Source organism: Mustela putorius, unplaced genomic scaffold (assembly GCF_011764305.1).
Source record: "Mustela putorius furo isolate JIRA1106 unplaced genomic scaffold, ASM1176430v1.1 tig00003854_pilon_pilon_pilon, whole genome shotgun sequence".
In the NCBI taxonomy this organism is placed as follows: domain Eukaryota; kingdom Metazoa; phylum Chordata; class Mammalia; order Carnivora; family Mustelidae; genus Mustela; species Mustela putorius.
Window position 1 is genome coordinate 67145 of NW_025422006.1, and position 20835 is coordinate 87979.

The 20835-nt window shown below is 54.3% G+C and overlaps 1 protein-coding gene across 1 annotated transcript; it reads right to left on the reverse strand.

Annotated features, from left to right (window-relative positions):
• Positions 1 to 1061: 1061 nt before the first annotated feature.
• On the reverse strand, positions 1062 to 16990 carry LOC123387532 (NUT family member 2G-like; the record flags this gene model as incomplete). Its single annotated transcript, XM_045065110.1, is given in 10 exon segments — positions 1062 to 2234; positions 12525 to 12669; positions 12734 to 12909; positions 13277 to 13393; positions 14090 to 14385; positions 14841 to 14980; positions 15381 to 15509; positions 16421 to 16458; positions 16461 to 16763; positions 16766 to 16990. Coding segments are annotated over 10 exon segments (2742 nt in total), but the record flags the coding sequence as incomplete, so codon positions are not given.
• Between the last annotated feature and the right edge of the window lie 3845 nt (positions 16991 to 20835).

Here is a 20835-nt window from a genome sequence, read left to right on the forward strand (position 1 = left end):
AACTTCAGAGGCCGAAGCCAGACGTCTCGCTAGGGAGACAAGCCCCATTCCCACCGCCAGGACGGCAGAGTTCCTAGGACAGCAGGGTGCTGGGGAAGGAAAGGGAGCTTTAGAACCGTGGCTGCACTCTCTGAACAGGAACTCTTTTTGGTGAAGGCGCTGAAACAGTTCCTTGCCTGGCCGCACGCCCCGCGAAGGAAAGTTGACTCCAAAGTCACAAGGTTCTCGCTCCTGGCTCAGATGTAGGATCTGAAGGAGCCTTCTCGGGGCCACTGATTCAAACCTGGCACTGTGAAAAAAAGCATCTCAATGCTGCAACCATATCTGTACCGCTTCCAAATCCTACAGCCCAGGAGCAGATGGAATCAAATTCGCCCAAAGGCAGTTTGGGAAGACGGGTCGTGGCAGGCGGCACCAGAAAGCCTTGGCGGGCTGGTCTCTGAGCCTGCCCGCAGGGACTGCTGAGAGCCAGCCGTCTCTGGACAGGGCTCCCGGGTCGGCGGAAACAGCCCTCCCCTGGCCACGGACTGGAAGGAGATGGGGTGATTGAAGCTTCTTCCAAAAATGTCACAAGGTCAGGGCAGTCCGTCGCCCCTTTTCCCACGCGCACTGAAGTTCTCGGATATTCCAGAAGAGGAGGGAGCCAGAGCCGAGCTGCGGCCATGCCGCCCCCGCTCCATCCCCTGCACCAGGCGCGGTGACCCACGGCGGAAGACGCGCCTTGCGAGGCAAGCTGTGCGGACGCTCCCAGGCACTGAGCAGCGCCGCCAGGAAACGTGCTGTGGACAGGCTGTGCCCGGGGCACAGTCTGCGGATGGAGTCGGGGAGGATGGCGCCGAGTGTTCCCCGGGTCTGAGTTCTCCGCCAGAACTGTGCTTCCATGGAACCTTGCGGGGCGCAGGGGCTCCGGCGGGCGCGGAGGGCGCAGAAAGGCGGGAAAGAGCAGCAGATGCGCAGTCCGGACGGAGCTGGTCGGCCGCGGGGCCCTCGGGCTTCGGAGGCCCCTGTCCCAGGTGGTTCGCAAGGTCGCGTCCGAGGCCAGGGAGTGCACGTCTGCGACGTCAGGGCCGTGAGCGCTCACTTCCCACGCGCTGGCTTGAAGGCAGGAGCACCACAAGGAGTGCGGGACGGCAGTCGTCCCCGTGCAGCCCGCGGCTCCGGGACCCATTGCTTCCAGCCTCTCCTGCAGGGCTCTCGGGCCGGGTTGGGCTCGCCAGCGCGCGCCCACGCAGGCGCAGACCCACGTCGTCGCGCGCACGCGCACGCGCACGCGCACCCCTCCCGAGGGGGCGGGGCTGCACGTCTCCCGGACCCTCCTCCGCAACGGCTCCCAGCTTCCGTTGAGGCTGCCCGCGGGAGAAGGCGCGCCTGCGCGGGCTCGGGGGCGGGGTCGCTAACGGTCCTGCGGCCGGGGGCGGGGCCGCGCGTGGCCACCTGGTGCTGGCGCGAGCTGGGCTTGATGCGGGCGCGCGCTCCCGGGCGTGCAGGGCTGGCGGCCCGCGGTCCGTGGTGTTCCTGCTTCGCCTTGTGTGCGCCCTTGAGGAGTGGCCCGCGGGGACCGGAGTCCCGGCCGACCCGTGTCTGAGCCTCGCGGCATGCTGAGGTGCGTCGCGCAGACCCTCGGGCGGGCTCTTTGCACCCTGACCTTGTAGGGGTGAGGGCGGTTCCTGCGAGTTTCCTGTGGGGCCCTTGTGAGGCGGCGGGTTTGGGGTGCGGACGATCTGGCGTCCACACTGGGGGACCTGGGGTCCGGGCGGCCCGTAGGCCTGGGGTCGGTGTCGGGGGTTTGGGCTACCGGGGACCGTGCTGGGGGACTTGGGGGTCTGTGCTCTGGTGTTTGGGGAGCCAGGGGCCCGCGGGGCTGGGTTCTGCACTGGGTCTGGCGTATGGGGGGCCGAGGGCTTGGGGTCTGTGCTCGGGGATTCGGGGTCTGCCTTCGGGCATCTGGGGTCCCGGGGACAGGAGGGTCTGGCTTCCGTGCTCGGGGATAGTGGGGTCTGAGTTCGGGTGTCCAGGACACTCAGGGCCGCCGGGGTCTGGGGTCCGCGCTTGCGGGTCTGGGGTACTGGGGGCCCACGGGTCCGGGGTCTCGTCCGGGGCTCTGGGGTCCAGGCTTCGCACTGGTCACCTCCGCGTCCCGGGGCCTGGTGTGTGGAGCGGGTCGGCGGCGATTCGGGGTGGTGGCTCCGGTGTGAGTGTAGGCGCTGTGGCGAGGTGCGTGCAGCGCGGGTGGGCTGATGGAGGAGCGAAGCGAAAACCAGGGACGGCCGGAGGTCCCCATTGGTCCGCGGAATTTACAGAGAAGAGGGGGGCAGCTGTGTGATTGCTGGGAAATCGGTGCTGCACCTCCGTCCCGTGGTTCCGATCAAGAGTGTGTGTGTGTGTGTGTGTGTGTGTGTGTGTGTTTGACTCTGTTACACACTTTTGGGGAGAGCTGGTTCTGCGTGTGATGGCTTGGCCAGCCCCCTGCTGCGTGTTCATTGGGGACTTAAGGCGGTGTCTGCTCGCATTCTGGGACTGAAGGGACTGTGTGGGGATGTTTCTAGTGCAAGATGTATGTCTGTGTGTTGGCGGGTTGTTGAGATTCTGCACTTGTTTGGGGGTTCGTGGTGTGTATCAGGAAATGTGGTTTATGGGTCTTGGTGGTCTCTGGTGGATTGTAGAACTTGGTGGCCGTGGGTGGTTTTGTGCCTGTCCTATAGGAGTCTCCTGGGATTATGTTTAATGAATTGCTAGTGTGAGGTTTATTTGCGTTTTTAGATGGTAGGAATCTGACTGGGATATCCTCATGTGTGGGTTGGTGAGGTCTCTGTGGCTATTTGGGGCTCACAGGGAGCCCTGAGTGTGTTTTTCTGAGGGTGAGGGCAGTTAAGTTTACTGAGAGGGCTGGAGTTGTAACTCAAGGTGTTTGAGTAACGCGTTTGTGATTTAGGACTTTGGGAATGTCTGTGTCTGGGTGTGAGCCCTGTGAATGTTGGCAGGTGGTGTGTAATGTCAGGTTTGGAAGGGGTATTATTTTTGGCATAGCGTCTGTTTAAATATTTTCTGTGGAAATGAGTAAAGGAAACCCTATTTACTAGGGACGTGGAAGCTTCAGGCACTACCACTCACTCCCATTTGTAGAGCCAGTCGGAAAAAGCGTTCCTGACTTCTCCAGCGGTGGACGATCTTTCTCCTTGCCCAGCAGCAGCCCCGCGAATGAAAAGCTGCCCCCAACCTGAACTCTTGATCTTCCCCAGTGAACTTTGGTTCAGACCCCCACCTCCCAGCTTACCCCTTTCCTCTCTAACAACAAGCCCCTCTCCTTTGTTCTCTGCCCTGCCTACTCTTTGTCGTAGTTACCGTGTTCCAAATTGCGCTTCCTCTGCTGGTCCTGAATGAAGTCATTCTGCTGGGAAACTGACTGGCTATTTTATTTTTAAGGTTGACATTTTGATGTCATCATCCATTCCAGATGGATCCTCTGTGCATTCAGGGCACACTGTCTGGTCCATGCATTTTTTTTGGTGATTTTCAGGAGCTGTGAGCACATATCTGGGGGTGTAAGGTTTTTTTGTAAGGGCAAGTGTGTGACTTCCGGGATTGGTGGTGTGTCCCATACGTGCAAATGAATGGGTTGGTGTGTGAATGGTGAGTGGGTAAGCTGCAGACTTATTCTGTGTTCTGGAAGATGGTGGAGTTACTGAGTAGTTGAGAGTGATTATGTGTATGTGGGTAACGTGGAGCTTCATGTGTGTTTGGGGGTATAAGGTGGTATGTTTTCATATTTGAAGCATGCTGGGTAATTTGGGGTATATTGGGGGTATGAGAAATGTGTGTTTGTTTGTGTTCATGGATCATGGCAGGTGGGATAAATATGTTTATGGCACATATTTGCATTTTTCATTAGAGGATTATGAGCACATATCTGGGAGTACTTTTGTACTGATACAGTAATGAGATACGTTTATACAGGGGAGTTGGATTTTATTTGCATGTACTGGGGGTATGGAATATGGTTTTGTGAGTATTAAGGAAATGCGGACGTTTGAAATCCTTTTTAAATTGGGTCCTGAGGGCGCCTGGGTGGCTCAGTGGGTTGAGCCGCTGCCTTCGGCTCAGGTCATGGTCCCAGGGTCCTGGGATCGAGTCCTGCATCGGGCTCTCTGCTCAGCAGGGAGCCTGCTTCCTCCTCCTCTCTCTCTCTCTGCCTGCCTCTCTGCCTACTTGTAATCTCTGTCAAATAAATAAATAAATCTTAAAAAAAAAAAAAGATAAATTGGGACCTGAAAGGGTTTTACATGTATTAATATATGATGTGCTAGAGATGTTTCCTTGTGTTGTAGGAGTGTTTACGGGTTTGTGTTTCCATTTAGCAGCACGTGGGTGAATTATATATAAGGTTATTCATAGGATTTGGGGTTGTCAGGAATAGTCAAAGTGATTTTCTTTGGAGTATGCTCGGGTTTTTGTACACTTTTTGGAATGTCTGGGGATTGTGGTGGTAACATTGTATTCTAGAAATGTGAGGATGGTGTATAGTGTTTTGGGTAATGGCTATTTGGAGATTGGGGGAGTGGATGTGTGTTTGTGTTCATGGGTGTGTAAGGGTCATGAGTGTAGGGTACAAGGGCTGTTGGTGTTTTGAGTACATCTGAGTGTGAAGGGTGTATGTATATTCATGGCTAGTCTGTGAGTATGTATGTTTGTGGGTTTAGGGGTCCACTTCTGTAACTTCTGAATGTAGTGGTTGAAGAAGTCGGTGGGGTTGCTTATATGCATGCTTTCAGTGTTTGTGGTGGGTATTCTTTTATGGATTGGGTAAGTTAGGTTGATTGTGGCTGTGTGTGTATTTGGGTTCATTGGTGGCTTAGGAGGTATGTATTCTACAAAATGCGGATGTTCGGTGTGTCTATTTGGAAACAGTGTGTGTAGGTTGTGTGTGTTTTCAGAAACTGTAGAGTGTGTGCATTTTAGAGGTGTGAGATTGTGGGAGTATTTTTGGGTGGTTCATGAAACAACTGTATATGTGGTATATTTTGAGAGCCTGTCCTTTTAGGCTATTTATTGTAAGCTTGTGGGTAACATGTTAGCTGTTTGTTTGTGTGTGGGCATGTGTGTATAGAGTTGTAGGCATGGCATGTGAGTATCTGAGGTGGGTAGGATTTTTTCTGTAAAAATCTAGTTAGTAAGAAGAGGTTTATGTGTGTATTCAGGGTGCAGCTAGCAACTGTATGTGTTTAGGTGTATGGAAGACTGTACATCCCGAGATGTATCCTGGACATACGTAGTGTGTTTCTGTTTGTTCAGGGTAAGAGTTCAGGGTATTAGTTGGGGTACCAGTGGACTGTGTGCACATGTTCCTATGAAAGGGGATAAGGTGTGATGGAACTGGCTTGTAGTAGCTTGGGATAGTGAATGGTGCATATCTCTTCCTAGTTCTGTGACTGGAGGTGGAATTAGTCATGCCGAGAATATTAACACCAGGTGAATTGCTAAATGATACAGATTAATGCTTTACCACGTACCCCTAAGGAGCATCTTAGGAAGCATTCGCCAGTATTTACCACTGGTGTGTGTGGCTGTGGTGTGTGTGAAGCAAGGATATTCAGGCATTGGTGGGTATGTTTATGGAGTCTCTACATGCACTGTTTGCAGGGCATCTGTGGCTATAGTCTTTGTATGTGTGCCTGGTCATTGTGAATGACCATGTTGCTCCTAATTGGTTCATCCATTCTTTGGGGCCAAAGAATATCCCCATTAATGTTAGTGATTTGGGGCTTCTTCTTATTTAAAAAAAAAATTATTTATTTGACAGACAGAGATCGCAAGTAGGCAGAAAGGCAGGCAGAGAGCGAGAGGGGAAAGCTCACTCCCTGCTGAGCAGAGAGCCGATGCAGGGCTCGATCCCAGGATCCTGGGATCATGACCTGAGCCGAAGGCAGAGGCTTTAACCCACTGAGCCACCCAGGCACCTCTTGGCTTCTCCTTATGCAGAAGGATTCAGGGATGTATGCTGTACAGTTGGATGCTCCTTCAACATTCATGTTATCTTGTGGCCCCTATTACCCCATTACCTGATTCTCACACACTAAGCAGTAGTACTCCTCCTGACCTTAATCATCTCAGGGTTAGACACCAGGCAACAAGAGACAACCCCTATGGCCTAAAACCCACCAGAACTGTTCAAGCCAGGCAATCCTAGACTGTTTATTCCGCCCTGCTTTGCCTTTCCTATGGACACTCCGGTAAAGGGTCTGGCTTAGGCTTCCTCCTTACTCCTGTTTCTGCCTTGTGCCCAAACCTGGTGTTTCCCTGGGACTGTACATGGTATGCTGTGCCCTCCTGTTTGGAGAAATGCAAGTAATGAATGCTGCTTTCAGTGGCATTGGTGCTCCATGTCATCATTCAGTCACCTCTATAAATTAAATGCTGGGTATGATTTTAGAACAATTTGCACAACCAGCAGCATGACTCCGTGTTCAGGAGAGGGGGCTTACCTCTGCACTGCTGTCAGCTTCCCAACTGGTATTTCCACACAGCTGGTTCTTCCCGAGAAGGCACTACCAGCTCTTGGCACAGTTGTACTTGGATGCTCCCACTTTGTGCCATGTCCTCTGTGTGCTGCCTTGGCATTCCAACTAAAATTTTTATAGCATCTTAAAGGTGGTATAGTGTAGGTCTGCAGGGGCCATAATTCCCTACTTCATGCCTTCCTCAGGAGGGTTGATCTCATCAGCCTTTTTCCTGAGACCTACAGGACTAGCTTCTGGGCTGGGGACCCCAGGGGTTACTAAAATGATGGGCTAACATCCAAGGCAGAGGATTTTCCCAAATGTGAGCAAGGGGAGTCTTCCTCCACTAGACTGTGTTGGGAATGGGTCTGATCATCTAAGCCAATAGCATTGATTCAGAAGTAGGCTACTGGTTTTTTTTTTCCATGGCTATTGAAGTATAATTGACACAGAACATTGCTTAAGATGTATGGTGTGATGCTTTGGTACACTTAGACATTGTAAAGTGATTGTTACAAGAGGATTAATTAACACCTCCATCACTTCACATCATTTTTCAATAGTTAAACCATTTAAGATCTACTTCTTAGCAATGTAATATCGTTAAACATAGTCACTGTGTTGTAAATTAGGTCCCCAGAACTTACTTGTCTTATAAATGAAAGGTTATGTCTTTGACCAACATTGTCCTGTTTTCCCGCTCTCTGGCTTCTGGCAATCACAACGATTCTGCTCGGTTTCCATGAGTTTAGCTTATTTACATTCCCTGTCTAAATGAAATCATATGGTATTTGTCTGTCTCTGACTCAGTTCGCTTAGTGTAGTGCCCTCAAAGTCTATCCATATTGTTGTAAATGGCAGAATTTCTTTCTCTTTCATGGCTGAATATTCCAGTGTGTGTGTAATTATCTGTGTATCTGTTGATGGGCACTTGGGTTGTTTACATATCTTGGCTGTTGAGAAAGCTGCAGTGAATATGAGAGCGGAGCTATCTTTTTGATGAGGTGATTTCATTTCTTTTGGAGGTAAACCCAGAAGTGGGATTGCTGGATCGTATGTTAGTGCTATTTTAAAAAAATTTTTGAGGAACATTCATATTCTTCCCCATAGTGGCTGTACCAGTGTACATTACCACCAGTGGTGCACGGGCTTCCCTTTTCTCCATTTGTTATCTCTTATCTTTTTGATGATAGCCATTCTAACAGGCATGAGGTGATATCTCAGTGTGGTGTTTTTCCTCTTCCAACTTTTATTTAAATTCGAGTTATCTAACACATAATGTAATATTGGTTTCAGAAGCAGAATTTAGTGATTCATGACAGACATGTAACACCCAGGGCTCTTCATAACAAGTGTCCTCCTTAATACCCATCACTTCTCACTATGTTTTTAATTTTCATTTCACTGATGATTATTGATATTGAGCATCTTTTCATATACCTAGGCGTCATTTGCATGTCTTTAAAAAAAAAAAAAACTGTGTGTTTAGGTCCTTTAACCAAAGTTTTATTTATTTAATCGACAGGAGAGAGTATGTAGGCAGAGAGGAAGGCAGAGAGGAGGAGGAAGCAGGCTCCCTGCTGAGCAGAGAGCCCGATTATTGATCCCATTCCTTATGTCCTAGCCGAAGGGTAGTGAGCCACCCAGGCGCCCCCTTTTAACCATTATTTCCGGGGGGAGGTTTGTTACTGAGTCTTATGAATTCCTTATGTATTTGGAGTAGTAACCCTTTTCACTATAGGTTCTCTTTCCATTTAGTTGAATGTTTCTTCGCTTAAGCAGTAATGTTTAGTTTGACGTCCATTTTTTTAAAAAGATTTCATTTATTTATTTGGCAGACAGAGATCACAAGTAGGCACAGAGGCGGGCAGAGGGAGAGGGAGAAGCAGGCTCCCCGCTTGAGCAGAGAGCCCGATGCGGGGCTCGATTCCAGGACCCCGAGATCACGACCTGAGCCGAAGGCAGAGGCTTTAACCCACTGAGCCACCCAGGCGCCCCTTGTTTATGATTTTGTTGCTGGTTTTGGTGTTGTATCAAAAAGCTTGTTGCCAAAACTGATGTCAAGATGATTTTTTCCCTGTGGTTTCTTCTAGGAGTTTTGCAGTTTCAGATCTTGTGTTTAAATCTTTAATCTATTTCTAGTTGATTTTTGTGAGTGGAGTAAGGTAGGGACCCAACTTGATTCTTCTGCATGTGATTATCCAGTTTTTCCAACACTATTTATTGAAGACACTGTCCTTCCCCCAGTGAGTATTCTTGGCTCCCGTATCAAATATTCATTGACTTTGTATTCATGGGTTTATTTCTGGGATATTTACTCTGTTCTGTTAGACTGTGTGTCTTTTTTTAATGCCAGTACCGTACTGTTCTGATTCTTGTAATTTTGTTTTAAAGTTGGAAATGAGGAAGTTTGATACCCCCTGCTTTATTCTTTGTCCATATTGCATTGGCTATTTGTGGTCTTCTCTGACTTTGTACAAATTGTAGGATTTTTTCCCTATTTGTGAAAAATGCCATTGAGATTTTGATAGGGTTTGCATTGAAAATAGAATGGGGGGCACCTGGGTGGCTCAGTGGGTTGAGCCTCTGTCTTCGGCTCAGGTCATGATCTCAGGGTCCTGGGATGGAGCCCCGCATTGGGCTCTCTGCTCAGCAGGGAGCCTGCTTCCCCCTCTCTCTCTGCCTGCCTCTGTGCCTACTTGTGATCTCTGTCTGTCAAATACAGAAATAAAATGTTATTTTTTTAAAAAAAGGAAAATAGAATGGCCTTGGGTAGTGTGGATATTTTAATAATGTTAATTCTCCTGATCCATGAAAGATGGCATATCTTTCCATTTGTTTGTCTCTTCCGATTCTTTCACCAAAATCTTACTTTTTAAAAAAAGATTTTATTTATTTGACAGAGATCACAAGTAGGCGGAGAGGCAGGCAGAGAGAGAGGGGGAAGTAGGCTTCCTGCTGAGCAGAAAGCTCAATCCCAGGATCCTGGGATCATGACCTGAGCCAAAGGCAGAGGCTTAACCCACTGAGCCACCCTGGTGCCTCAAAATCTTACTGTCTTAAGTGTTTAGATCTTTCTTCTCTTTAGTTAAATTTATTCCTAAGTATTTTATTGTTTTTGTTGCTATTGCAAGTGAAATTCTTTTTGATTTCTTTTTCAGATGTTTGGTTGCGAGTGTATAGAAGCATAACTGAATCTGAAATCTTGATTTTTTGTATCCTGTAACTTTACCGAATTTATCAGTACCGTTTGTTGGTGGTGTCTTTAGGATTATCTGTATTTAAGATCGTATCATCTACAAACATAGTTTTACTTCTTCCTTCTGATTTGCGTGCCTTTTATTTCTCATTTTGCTTGATCACTCTGGCTAGGATTTCTAATACTTTATTGAATAGAACTGGGGAGAGTAGACATTCTTGTCTTGATCTTGGAGGAAACCTTTCGGGATTCACCATTGAGTACAAAGTTAGCCATGGGCTTGTCATAAATGGCCTTTATTCCCAATGTGGTTTTTAAAAATTTTTTATTTTTTATAAACCTATATTTTTATCCCCAGGGGTACACGTCTGTGAATCGCCAGGTTTACACACTTCACAGCACTCACCTTAGCACATACCCTCCCCAATGTCCATAACCCCACCCCCCCTCCCAACCCTCCTCCCCCCAGCAACCCTCAGTTTGTTTTGTGAGATTACGAGTCACTTATGGTTTGTCTCCCTCCCAATCCCATCTTGTTTCATTGATTCTTCTCCTACCCCCTTAACCCCCCACGTAGCCTCTCCACTTCCTCATATCAGGGAGATCATATGATAGTTGTCTTTCTCCGATTGACTTATTTCACTAAGCATGATACCCTCTAGTTCCATCCACGTTGTCGCAAATGGCAAGATTTCATTTCTTTTGATGGCTGCATAGTATTCCATTGTGTATATATACCACCTCTTCTTGATCCATTCATCTGTGGACGGACATCTAGGTTCTTTCCAGAGTTTGGCTATTGTAGACATTGCTGCTATAAACATTCGGATGCACGTGCCCCTTCGGATCACTACAGTTGTATCTTTAGGGTACATACCCAGTAGTGCAATTGCTGGGTCATAGGGTAGTTGTATTTTGCACATTTTTAGGAACCTCCATGCTGTTTTCCAGAGTGGTTGCACCAGCTTGCATTCCCACCAAGAGCGTAGGAGGGTTCCCCTTTCTCCGCATCCTCGCCAGCATCTGTCATTTCCTGACTTGTTGATTTTAGCCATTCTGACTGGTGTGAGGTGATATCTCATTGTGGTTTTGATTTGTATTTCCCTGATGCCGAGTGATACGGAGCACTTTTTCATGTGTCTGTTGGCCATCTGGATGTCTTTGCAGAAATGTCTGTTCATGTCTTCTGCCCATTTCTTGATTGGATTATTTGTTCTTTGGGTGTTGAGTTTGCTAAGTTCTTTATAGATTTTGGACACTAGCCCTTTATCTGATATGTCGTTTGCAAATATCTTCTCCCATTGTGTCAGTTGTCTTTTGGTTTTGTTAACGGTTTCCTTTGCCGTGCTAAAGCTTTTGATCTTGATGAAATCCCAGTAGTTCATTTTTGCCCTTGCTTCTGTGGTCTTTGGCGATGTTCCTAGGAAGATGTTTCTGCGGCTGCGGTTGAAGAGGTTGCCGCCTGTGTTCTCAAGGATTTTGATGGATTCCTTTCTCACACTGAGGTCCTTTATCCATTTTGAGTCTATTTTCCTGTGTGGTGTAAGGAAATGGTCCAATTTCATTTTTCTGCATGTGGCTGTCCAATTTTCCCAACACCATGTATTGAAGAGGCTGTCTTTTTTCCATTCAACATTCTTTCCTGCTTTGTCAAAGGTTAGTTGACCATAGAGTTGAGGGTCTATTTATGGGCTCTCCATTCTGTTCCATCGATCTGTCCAGAAATCCCGCCACGGGACTTGCCGCCTGCGCCACCGCTGTGGTTCCTGTGTGCACACCGTGGCCAGTGCCCCCACCCACCCTCATCCGTGCCCCATGTCCATCCTCACTGGAATTGGGCGGATCTCCCACTGGCCCTCCCAGCTCGGTGATCCCGATGGCACCGGAAGACACTCCTGCTACCACGAGCCCGAGGCCCAGAGCCCATCTCCTCAGGCCCCGCACAGGGAGCCCTGCAGGAGCTGAGGACCCCCCGCCCAGTCGGACCCGTGGCAGAAGCTTCGGGGAGGCAGAGGGAGCTCCGGAAGATGGGGCTGTCTGCGGACTTCATTCTCAAAAACGGTCGTGGTGCAGAGGGCTCCCCATCCCTGGACGTTCAGGGATCCGGATGGTGACGGGAGCCCCAGGAAGCCCCTCAGGCTCTTCCATCCCGTGGGATGGGGAGCCCACACGCCGGTGGCAGCCGACACGCCAGTAGGAAGAAGTGGCCCAGAGCGTTAACGGAAAACTTAACTTTATTCCCCATTTACACACGGTGCCTCAATGGGCTACAGCCACCCCACCCCCACAGTCATGGCCTGCCTCCCTCCCTCCCTCCCTCCCTCCTTCTCCCCCTCCCTCCCCCCCCTCCCTCCCACAGCCAGGATCAGCACCAGGTTGAGAAGGACCCCCTAGGCTCCTTGGGGGGCCGCGGGGAGTGCCGGCCCTGGAGCGCAGGCCCACTTCTCCCTACTGGCTGCAGTGACGCTTCCTTCTCCTCCCTGTGACCAAGGAGTCACGCCTTCTCTTTGCAGGCTGTGAGGGGTGAACCAGCCCCACAGCCAAGGCCGGCCTCCCAGACACCCTGAGGTTGGCCCCAGGCAGGGGCATCTTTGCCACAGAGGCAGGACCCTCACACAGAGCCCGCTTCCTGGACTTTGTAGCTGGGGCGGTGGCCGGACCGAGGCCTGTTCTCTGAGGAGAGGGGGCCCGTGGAGCCCCCTGCGGCCCCCAACCGCCAGGGCTGGGGATGACTGAGGCAGGAGCGGGACTCTGGGAGAGCCTCCAGGGCAGCAGCCTGTGCTGAGAGGCCAGGAGGAAGGCCAGGCTGGGGAGCTCCTCCTCGTCCTCACTGGACCCATCCACCAGCCCTCGAGTGTCCCTAGCAGGAGGGGCCTCTCTGAGAAGCGGGGCATCTCTGGGGCCCGGTCCAGGGGCGGCGCACCTTTGCCCCTCCGGAGGGGCGGGGACCCGTCGGGCCCTGGGTGCAGGGGCCTCCTGTCGTCCGGGACAGAGAGCAAAGGCTCCGGGCCCCGACAATTGTTTCTGTGCTCGGCCATGCCTCTGAAGGTCTTGGCCGTCGGTGTCTGCTGCTGGGCAGGCTTTGTCGCTGACCCCCAGCCCCATCCCGGGACCGGTCTCGTGCTCAGCACTGGGGCCCGACCGGGCCGCGCAGAGACGTGGCGGTGCCTGCACACCCTCCTCCGTATTCAAGGCCGCCAGTCTTTTCTCCACCAGCTGAGGAAAGAGGGGACAGTGACTGGCCAGCATAGGCCAGTGAGACGGGGGCATGGGACGGTGGCACCGGGGGAGGCAGGGAGGGTGACCCACGAGGCTGTGGCTCTGCTGACATCCCCCTAGTCCCTCCCTCCCTCCCGTCCCAGGCTGCCCATCTTCCATTCCCATTCTCTGCTCTGTGCCCCCCCGACGCTGGCCTCCCCAGTGCTGTGATTCACAAGAAGCAAAGGGGGACTGAGTCATGTGGGTCTCTGTTTTGGGTCCCCTCCTCGGGCTCACCTGGGACCCCACTCCCTCCCCCTGCATCGCCTGGGTCCCCTGCATCCCGCAGCTTGCCTGGAGCCCGTCCTTCCCCCCCCGGGCTCACCTCTGCGGGGCTGAGCCCTTCCTCCTGCTCCAGTTTCTCAGCCAGGGCCAGGAGGTCCAGCTGTGGTTCCGAGGACAACAATTCCGCCAGGAAGCTGGGGTGGATGACTGCCTCCACCTGGGACAGAGGAAAGAGGCTGGGGCCAGACTTGGCAGGGAGCCCCCTGTGAGCCAGGAGGGTCGGCAGGAAATGCGGAAAAGTGAAGACACACCCATCCTTCTCCAGACGGTGGGAGAAGTTTTCACGATACAGTCACTGGCCTCTCTCTCTCTCTCTCTCTCTCTCTCACACACACACACAGACATGCATGTGTGCAGACACACACACATTCACACATGTGTGTACACAGAGAGACAAAACCTGGACATGCACACAGACACACCCCCCCCCAAAACATACGTGCACTCTCAGACACCAAAGGACATACCCCTAGGCCGACACACACGTGAGCGGACACACAGGACCACATGCAGACATACACAAAGACATCCACACAAGGCACAAATGCACACGCACAGGCCTCTATGCGCACACGCATGGGTATGCACATGCACAAACACACACGAACACACAAACACGATGCTTGGGCATGTGGGCACACACGTCCACGTGTGTACGCACGCCTGCGCGCACAGCAGTATACACACATGCCTGCACGCACGTGGCAAGTACACAAGGATGCACGCACACATGCGCACACAGCCCAGGAACAAGGAAAGCGCTTAATGCCAAAGGCCTGGGCTCAGCCCCGAACTGGGCGTTGGAGTGCCAGTCCCTGGAATCTTCCAGACACCAGGCTGCGGGCCAGCGCACCTTGGTGATGAAGTCTTCCTGGGAACACAGCTCGTCAAGGTAGCTCAGGAGACCCGGGTCCGGGGAGGTCGCGGCCTCGTCCTGCTGTGGCTCCTTTCCGTCCTCTCCCCATTCACCTGCCGGGCCCCCCGGGGCTGAGCGGCCAGGCCCCAGCAGCCCCTCCATGATGTCCACGTACTCTCTCACAGCCTCTGGAGGGATCTCCTTGGGCGCCTTGGTCTGCCGGCGCCGCGGGGGTCGGTGTGGCTGCAGGCGGGAGGGCTGGGCCCTGGAACCCGCCTTCCTGGGAACGCACGCTGAGGCAGAGCGAGAAGGAGGGAGGAGGCGTGAGCGGCTCGGGCAGAGCATCGGGAGGGCAGTGTTAGGGGGACACTGATGTCCCTGGGGGCTGGGTCAGGGCCACCGGAAGCTATGGGCACCGTGGGACTGGCAGAGCGGGGAGGAGGAGTGTCTCACAGCCAGCCACGTGAGCAAGGGCGGACCCCCTGATCCTCCAGGGGTCTCCCCACGGCCCACTCCCCACAGCCCCACTCCCCACTTGGTGCCAGGTCCTCTGACAGGCGTGGGGCGAGGAGTCAAGAAATTCACCAGGTCAATACCCGTCCTGACAAAGGGCAGCTGAGACCCCCGGCTGATCTGGTCAAACGACCAATGTCCCCTTGTGGGAGCAGACACGACCCAGGGACAGAGGCCTTTCCCTGGCCCCCACAGCCATTGGCCACCCGCGGTCATGGGGATGTGGGGGCCTTACCTGGCTGCGGGCCCGCTCCCGCGGCTGGGGGCCCCCGCCGTTCAGGCTTCGGGGGCGCTGGGGGAGGCAGGCCCTGGGCCACCTTCACCCACTGTAACTTCCGCATCTGCATCTCCTCCTCCATCTCGAATTCCATGAACCTGGGGGTGAGGAGTCCCAGGCCGCACTGAGGAGGGGGCCCAGCCCTGGAGCCAGCAGGGCCAGCAGCAGGTCGAGGGACCGGGAGAGGCGGGGCCTTGGAGGGACGGCCGTGGCCCCGGCCACCAAGGAGGAGGCAGGCGGGCTGTCCGGCGCATCGCCTCCACCACCCCCTCAGGGAGTTGAGTCGGAGGGAGTCCGACCCCAGGCGAGGAGGCCTCAGGATCCCCAACCCCGTCCTGAGACCTTCTGGCGGAGCTAGGGGTGGGTCCAGAGCAAGGGAAGGTGGAACCGCCAGGGAGGTGGGGAGGGTGGCCCACTGGGACAAGCGAGCATCAGCATAGCCAGACCCTGCCCCCGGCCCACTCGCCCAAGAGCCCCGGGCCAGAGAACCTGACTTACTTTCCCGCCATCTCGTAGTAGATCAAGCGGTCAAAGTTGCTTTTGCTCTGCCACTCCTGCACGGCCCGCCGCACTCCCTCTTCCAGCGTCATCTTGGGCTTCAGGCGCGCCAGGGTCCGTAGCACCGGGCTGTAAGGCGTCGGGGTCAGGGGCCGGCTGCAGTCCGGTCACCCCCAGCCTTCCCCGGATCCTCTGGAGCCCGTGTCCCCCACCCAGCATGAACGAGTGCTGGCAGGTGACAGGGGGTGTCGGGGTGTGCAAATCAACCTTCACCACCACCACGGTCACCGCCTCCCACCACACCAGCCCTGGGCTCCGGGCACCAGGCTGACTGTCCACTGACAGGAGCAGGGACGGGGTGGCCTGGGAAGTCAGTCCTTCTGGACTCTGCCTCTTGTAATAATACTCGCGGACATCAAGGTGCCCAGCAATGAGTCCAGCCTGGAAATGGCAGGAAATGCCATCACCCCGTGTTCAGGAGGGACCTCAGATGCCAAGGCCAGGCCTGCCCGGTCAGAGCTCCGCAGGAAGGATCCCCCACCCTCACCCCTACACCACCTCTGCTCCCTCCCCTCCAGTTCTGAGGGATCCTCTGGGACAGCGAGGGTGGGGCCCGCACAGGACCTCTGCTGGCCCTGCAAGTCCCAAGTCTCCTCTGCTGGGCTGGTCCCCTGGCCGTGAGATGCCCCAGGCCCGGGTTGCATGGAGACAGGATGACCAAGAGTGCGGCACCCAAACCACAGCCGCTCCTCTGACACCCGGACCCTATCTGCCTGTGAGTCCCCAGCGACTGTCACCGTGATGTCTCTGCAAGGTACAGGTTGGCTGGACAACCCCCCCCCCCCCCCCCCCCCCCCACACACACACCGCCCCAGTGTTAGTTGAGATGCGTGACTGAAAGGTGTCCTGGACCGGAAAGTGCCTTCCTAGAGCAGGGTCCCGGCCCCTGACCTTCCTCCCAGCGGCCCTAGATCACCGCCCTGTGTGCGCGCCCCAAGGTGGGCCTGCGTGAGGGCTGAGGGAGAGCCGAGGCCACTCACATGAGAAAGCAGGAGAGAGCTTCTGCGTCGGGGGGCTGTGCGGGAGGTGCCTCCGGGCCAGCGACTTGAAGCGCTGCCAGCGCCTGAAGTTCTCGTAAACACTCTTGGGGTTACAGGAGTCCTGGGGCGAGGCCGTGGTCCGGCTCCTGGAAGCTCCGTGAGGCTGTGGCCTGGCGTTGACTGGGGGCACGACGGTGGTCAGCTGCGCGACTGGGGGCTGAGCCGGAGGTGGAAGGCTTGGGGCCAAGCCTCCCTTGCCGGCCTGGGAGCCCCCACGGGCCGAGGCAGGCATGCTGGTCTCCACCGCAGAGGCTGTCACGAAGATGGGTGCGGGGACACGCAGCACCCCCCACCGAGGGCCCCTGGAGCACTCCAGCTGAGGGGGGCCGGAGTGAGGACGATGGTCTGAGTCTGGGGGGTCACGGAGCACCCCTGTTCTGACCTGACCTGCACAGTGACATTGCAGGTCCCAGTCCCATTGGGGCCAAGGCCAGCCTCTCCTGCCACCAGCGGAGTCCTGGAGAAAGCTGGCAGCACCAGGGGGCCACCAGGAGGGAATGGCTGGGTCAGGAGGGGGGCGGCGGGTGCTGCCCCCAGAGTGGCCGGTGGGGGGCGCCGGCAGTGGGTGGGGGGAAGGGCCGTGCCATGAAAGCAGACAGGGAGGCTCCCGGGTCCGTGGCCACATGGCGTCCCAGCACTGCAGATGCTGTGGACAGAAGGAAAGGGCCGGATGGGGTCAGAGAATCCGCAGCCGGGAGGGAGGACCCGGGACACCCTTAGTCCCCGGGAGCAGAGCAGTGAATCCCGTGGCTTCGCGTGAGGGGCATCACAGCAAAAGGTGCAGTTTGCCAGTGTCCCAGAGTCCTTTCCATGCTCTGGCCTCCCGCAGGGACCTCCCGCCCCCGCCCCTCCCAGCACGTCATCCTGTCTGCCCAGCAGAGGCCGTTGGGCCAGCACTGCCTCTGAGAACCAGCCACGGACCCCCCACACACGACTCTCCAGCCTCACGGGCGGCCTCCCAAGACTCGGGTCTGGGTGGAACCCTGACCTGTGGGAAATGGCCTCAGCAGCCTCCCTGGCCGCTGGAGACCTTCTGCAAGGTCCATCCTAGGCACCTGGAGGGGCCCTGTGAACAGACAGCGTCTGAACCGTTCGGGCCCCTCTCCCGCCAGCCTTCCGGTCCTCGAGGCTCCCGGCGAATCCCACCCTCTACTCCCCGGCCCGGCACAAGCGAACAAGAACACTTGACCTGGATCTCTGCCAGGACAGCTCCCCCCAAACCCTGCGGTAAGCCCGTCTCAGAACCATCCACACACCCTGGACACAGGGCCAGCCTGGGACAGCAGCCCAGAACACAGGACAAGAGGAAGCAGGTGGGAACTGCGATTCCTCAAGAGGGGAGCGACCCAGAGCAGCTGAAGAGCCCGAACCCTACCTTGAGGCCACCTGGTGCCACGACCCTGCCGAATCCAAGACAAGGCCTATGAGGCCTGGGGGCACGTGGGCTCAGAGTGACCACCGGCCCAGGTCTCGGGCAGGACACGCCATTGCACACTGGGCCGCACACAGTCCCATGGAACGGCGTTCTGGCTAAGACCGGCCTGTGCCGCCCTCATGACACACTCCCACCTCTCCCTGCACCGGGCCCAAGGAGGCGTGTGTCCCCGGAGAGAATCGGCGAGACTGCCGCCATCCTTTCTCCCCACACACAGGGCGTTTCCCCCGACAGGGCCCGACCCACCTCCAAGGAGCCCCTGCCCAACGTCCTAGCAGGTTTCTGCAGACTCCCAGCCTCTCAGCCCCCAGGTCGCTGTCCCTGGGGGTCCAGTGCGCTCCCTTCCTCTACCTAACGCCACCCAAGTGCCCCTGGCCGGTGTCACATTTGAATCCCAAGGGCTTCAGGGGTGGCCTGGCCCCTGACACGTCCAACCCAAGCCAAAGACTCACCTCCTTGGAAAGCCATCCGCACAGGCAGAGGACGCTGCCGCCTGGCAGCCTCCACAGTGACAAAAGTCAGGTCCGGGCCCCACACGGTGAGCTGCTGCAGGAGAGACACTCAAGACCCAAGCCAAGGCCAGGAAAGTTTGAATCTAAACAGGGTGAGAATGCATGACCTCATGACATTCTGTGGCGGGGGAGGGGCGGAGGGCCCCTGCCCTGGCTGGCGGTGGGGAGACATTCCAAGAGTCAGGCTCGGGTAGGTGGGCCAGAACCCCAAGTTCCTTTCGAAGGATAAAGGGACAGCACAATCAGGGAGCGCCTTTCCAGGCAGTTCAGACACTGTTTTCCAGATTCACCGCATCGCGGTGTGACCCAGTGCTCCTCTGGTTCGATGTTGTATCCCGCAACCTCGCTTTGTGTCCCTCCACCCGCTCTGCTTCCTACTGGCTCTTGACTTATTCAACAGGGGCTGGACTTCCTGTACAAAAGCCAGAACAGATATGCTGATGAGCACATGGGTCCTTAAGGCCACGTGGAAATGAGGGTTTCAAACCAGCTCGGTGTCAGCAGATCCCGTGGGTTTGCTCACACCTCGTTCTCCAGCCTCGGGTGCTCCTGTGCCCAGTGCCCTGCGGAGCTCGGAGCCGAGCAGATCCAGCAGCACCGGCCTTACTAGGGTCCCTTTCTCTGGAAAGCCCCGGTGTCTCACAGAGAGAGTTCGTGCACCCTACCATGCGCGACCAGAAATCACGATGTCCTGTTCCTCGGCGTATTGTGTTGCTGTTTGATATGGATTTCTAACCTCTTTCACTACCTTAGTGGAAACTTTCTAACGAGCAATACCTTTGGTTCAAAGTCACACTGTGCATAGTAGACTGCGCAGGGACGCCTTTTCCTCCCACCTCTTCCTCCTGGCAACCCGGCCCCCTTTTCCCAGGAACCCAGTGTTACCTTTGTCTTTTAGATCTTTGGAGAGATGGCATTGTGCCTCAAAAAAAAGTAAATGTACGCTCTTCGTTTCTCCGGCTGAACGTTGATACAGGTCCCAAAATGTGTGTGGGCCATGCACAGTGATTGTTCTTGTCCTGGTAATGCGGCTCCTCTCCTCCTTTCTGGAGGGTGGATGCCCAGAAGAAGTGCTACAGTCCTCCTAAATTCGAAGGGCCCCATCCAGGAAGGCTGGCCAATTTTAGCAAATAACAATAATAAACACTCAATTAAATTAGAATCACAGATAAACATGGAATCGACGTTTCCAAGAATTGTGTCCCATAAAATATTTGAGATATACTTTTCTTATAAAAAAAAAAAAAAAAAAAAGATTTAGGGCGCCTGGGTGGCTCAGTGTGTTAAGCTGCTGCCTTCGGCTCAGGTCATGATCTCAGTGTCCTGGGATGGAGCCCCACATCGGGCTCTCTGTTCAGCGGGGAACCTGCTTCCTCCTCTCTCTCTGCCTGCCTCTCTGTCTACTTGTGATCTCTCTCTGTCAAATAAATAAATAAAATATTTAAAAAAAAAAGATTTATTTATTGGGATGCCTGGGTGACTCAGTTGGTTAGGCGGCTTGCTTTCGGCTCAGGTCATGATCCCAGCATCCTGGGATCAAGTCCCGCACCGGGCTCCTTGCTCAGCAGGAAGCCTGCTTCTCTTTCTGCCTCTGTTTGCCACTCTGTCTGCCTGTGCTCACGCCGACAAAAAAAAAAAAAAAAAAAAAGTTTTATTTATTTATTTGACAGATCACAAGTAGGCAGAGAGGTAGAGAATGAAGAGAGGGGGAAGCAGGCTCCCTACTGAGCAGAGAGCCCGATGCGGGGCTCAATCCCAGGACCCTGGGATCATGACCTGAAGCAAAGGCAGATGCTTGAACCCACTGAGCCATCCAGGCACCCCTTGATATATACCTTTAATGCAGATTTTTCCCCCTTTACCTAATTTTGCATTTGGGTGGGATTCTGCATTTTATCTGACATCTCTACCAAAAATGTGTAACGTATCCAGTTATTATTAGTCACTTTCCTGTGTGACAAAGATCTTGGATATGAACACTCCAGAGTGCTATCTTGGCTTCACTGCAAAGCTCATTTGTGTGTACACACACACACACACACCCACACACACCCACAGAGTGTCTGCAGGCTCTTGGAAGGATTTGGAATTTGGAAGAGCCATCATATATCAGTGAGTGTCCAGGCTTAGTGGGGGTGAGGACAGGAAGAAGGCATAGGAGATCTTCCCCTTTCTTATAGCAAAGGGGCATAGAAAGACCCGATAGCCCTGGTTTTTTTGAGCCGTTGCAGTCACTACTCATGAAAGGGATGTGCCCCTTGAGACCAAGCCTCCTGGGGTATCCACTCCTATCCATTTCCCACTCACACAACCAGCTTCCTCTAAGGGCTGGCCGGCCACTCTGAGCCTGGAAGCCCTGCAATGGGCATGCAAACCGCAGACGCTCGTTCTTTGGAATCCAGGCTCAC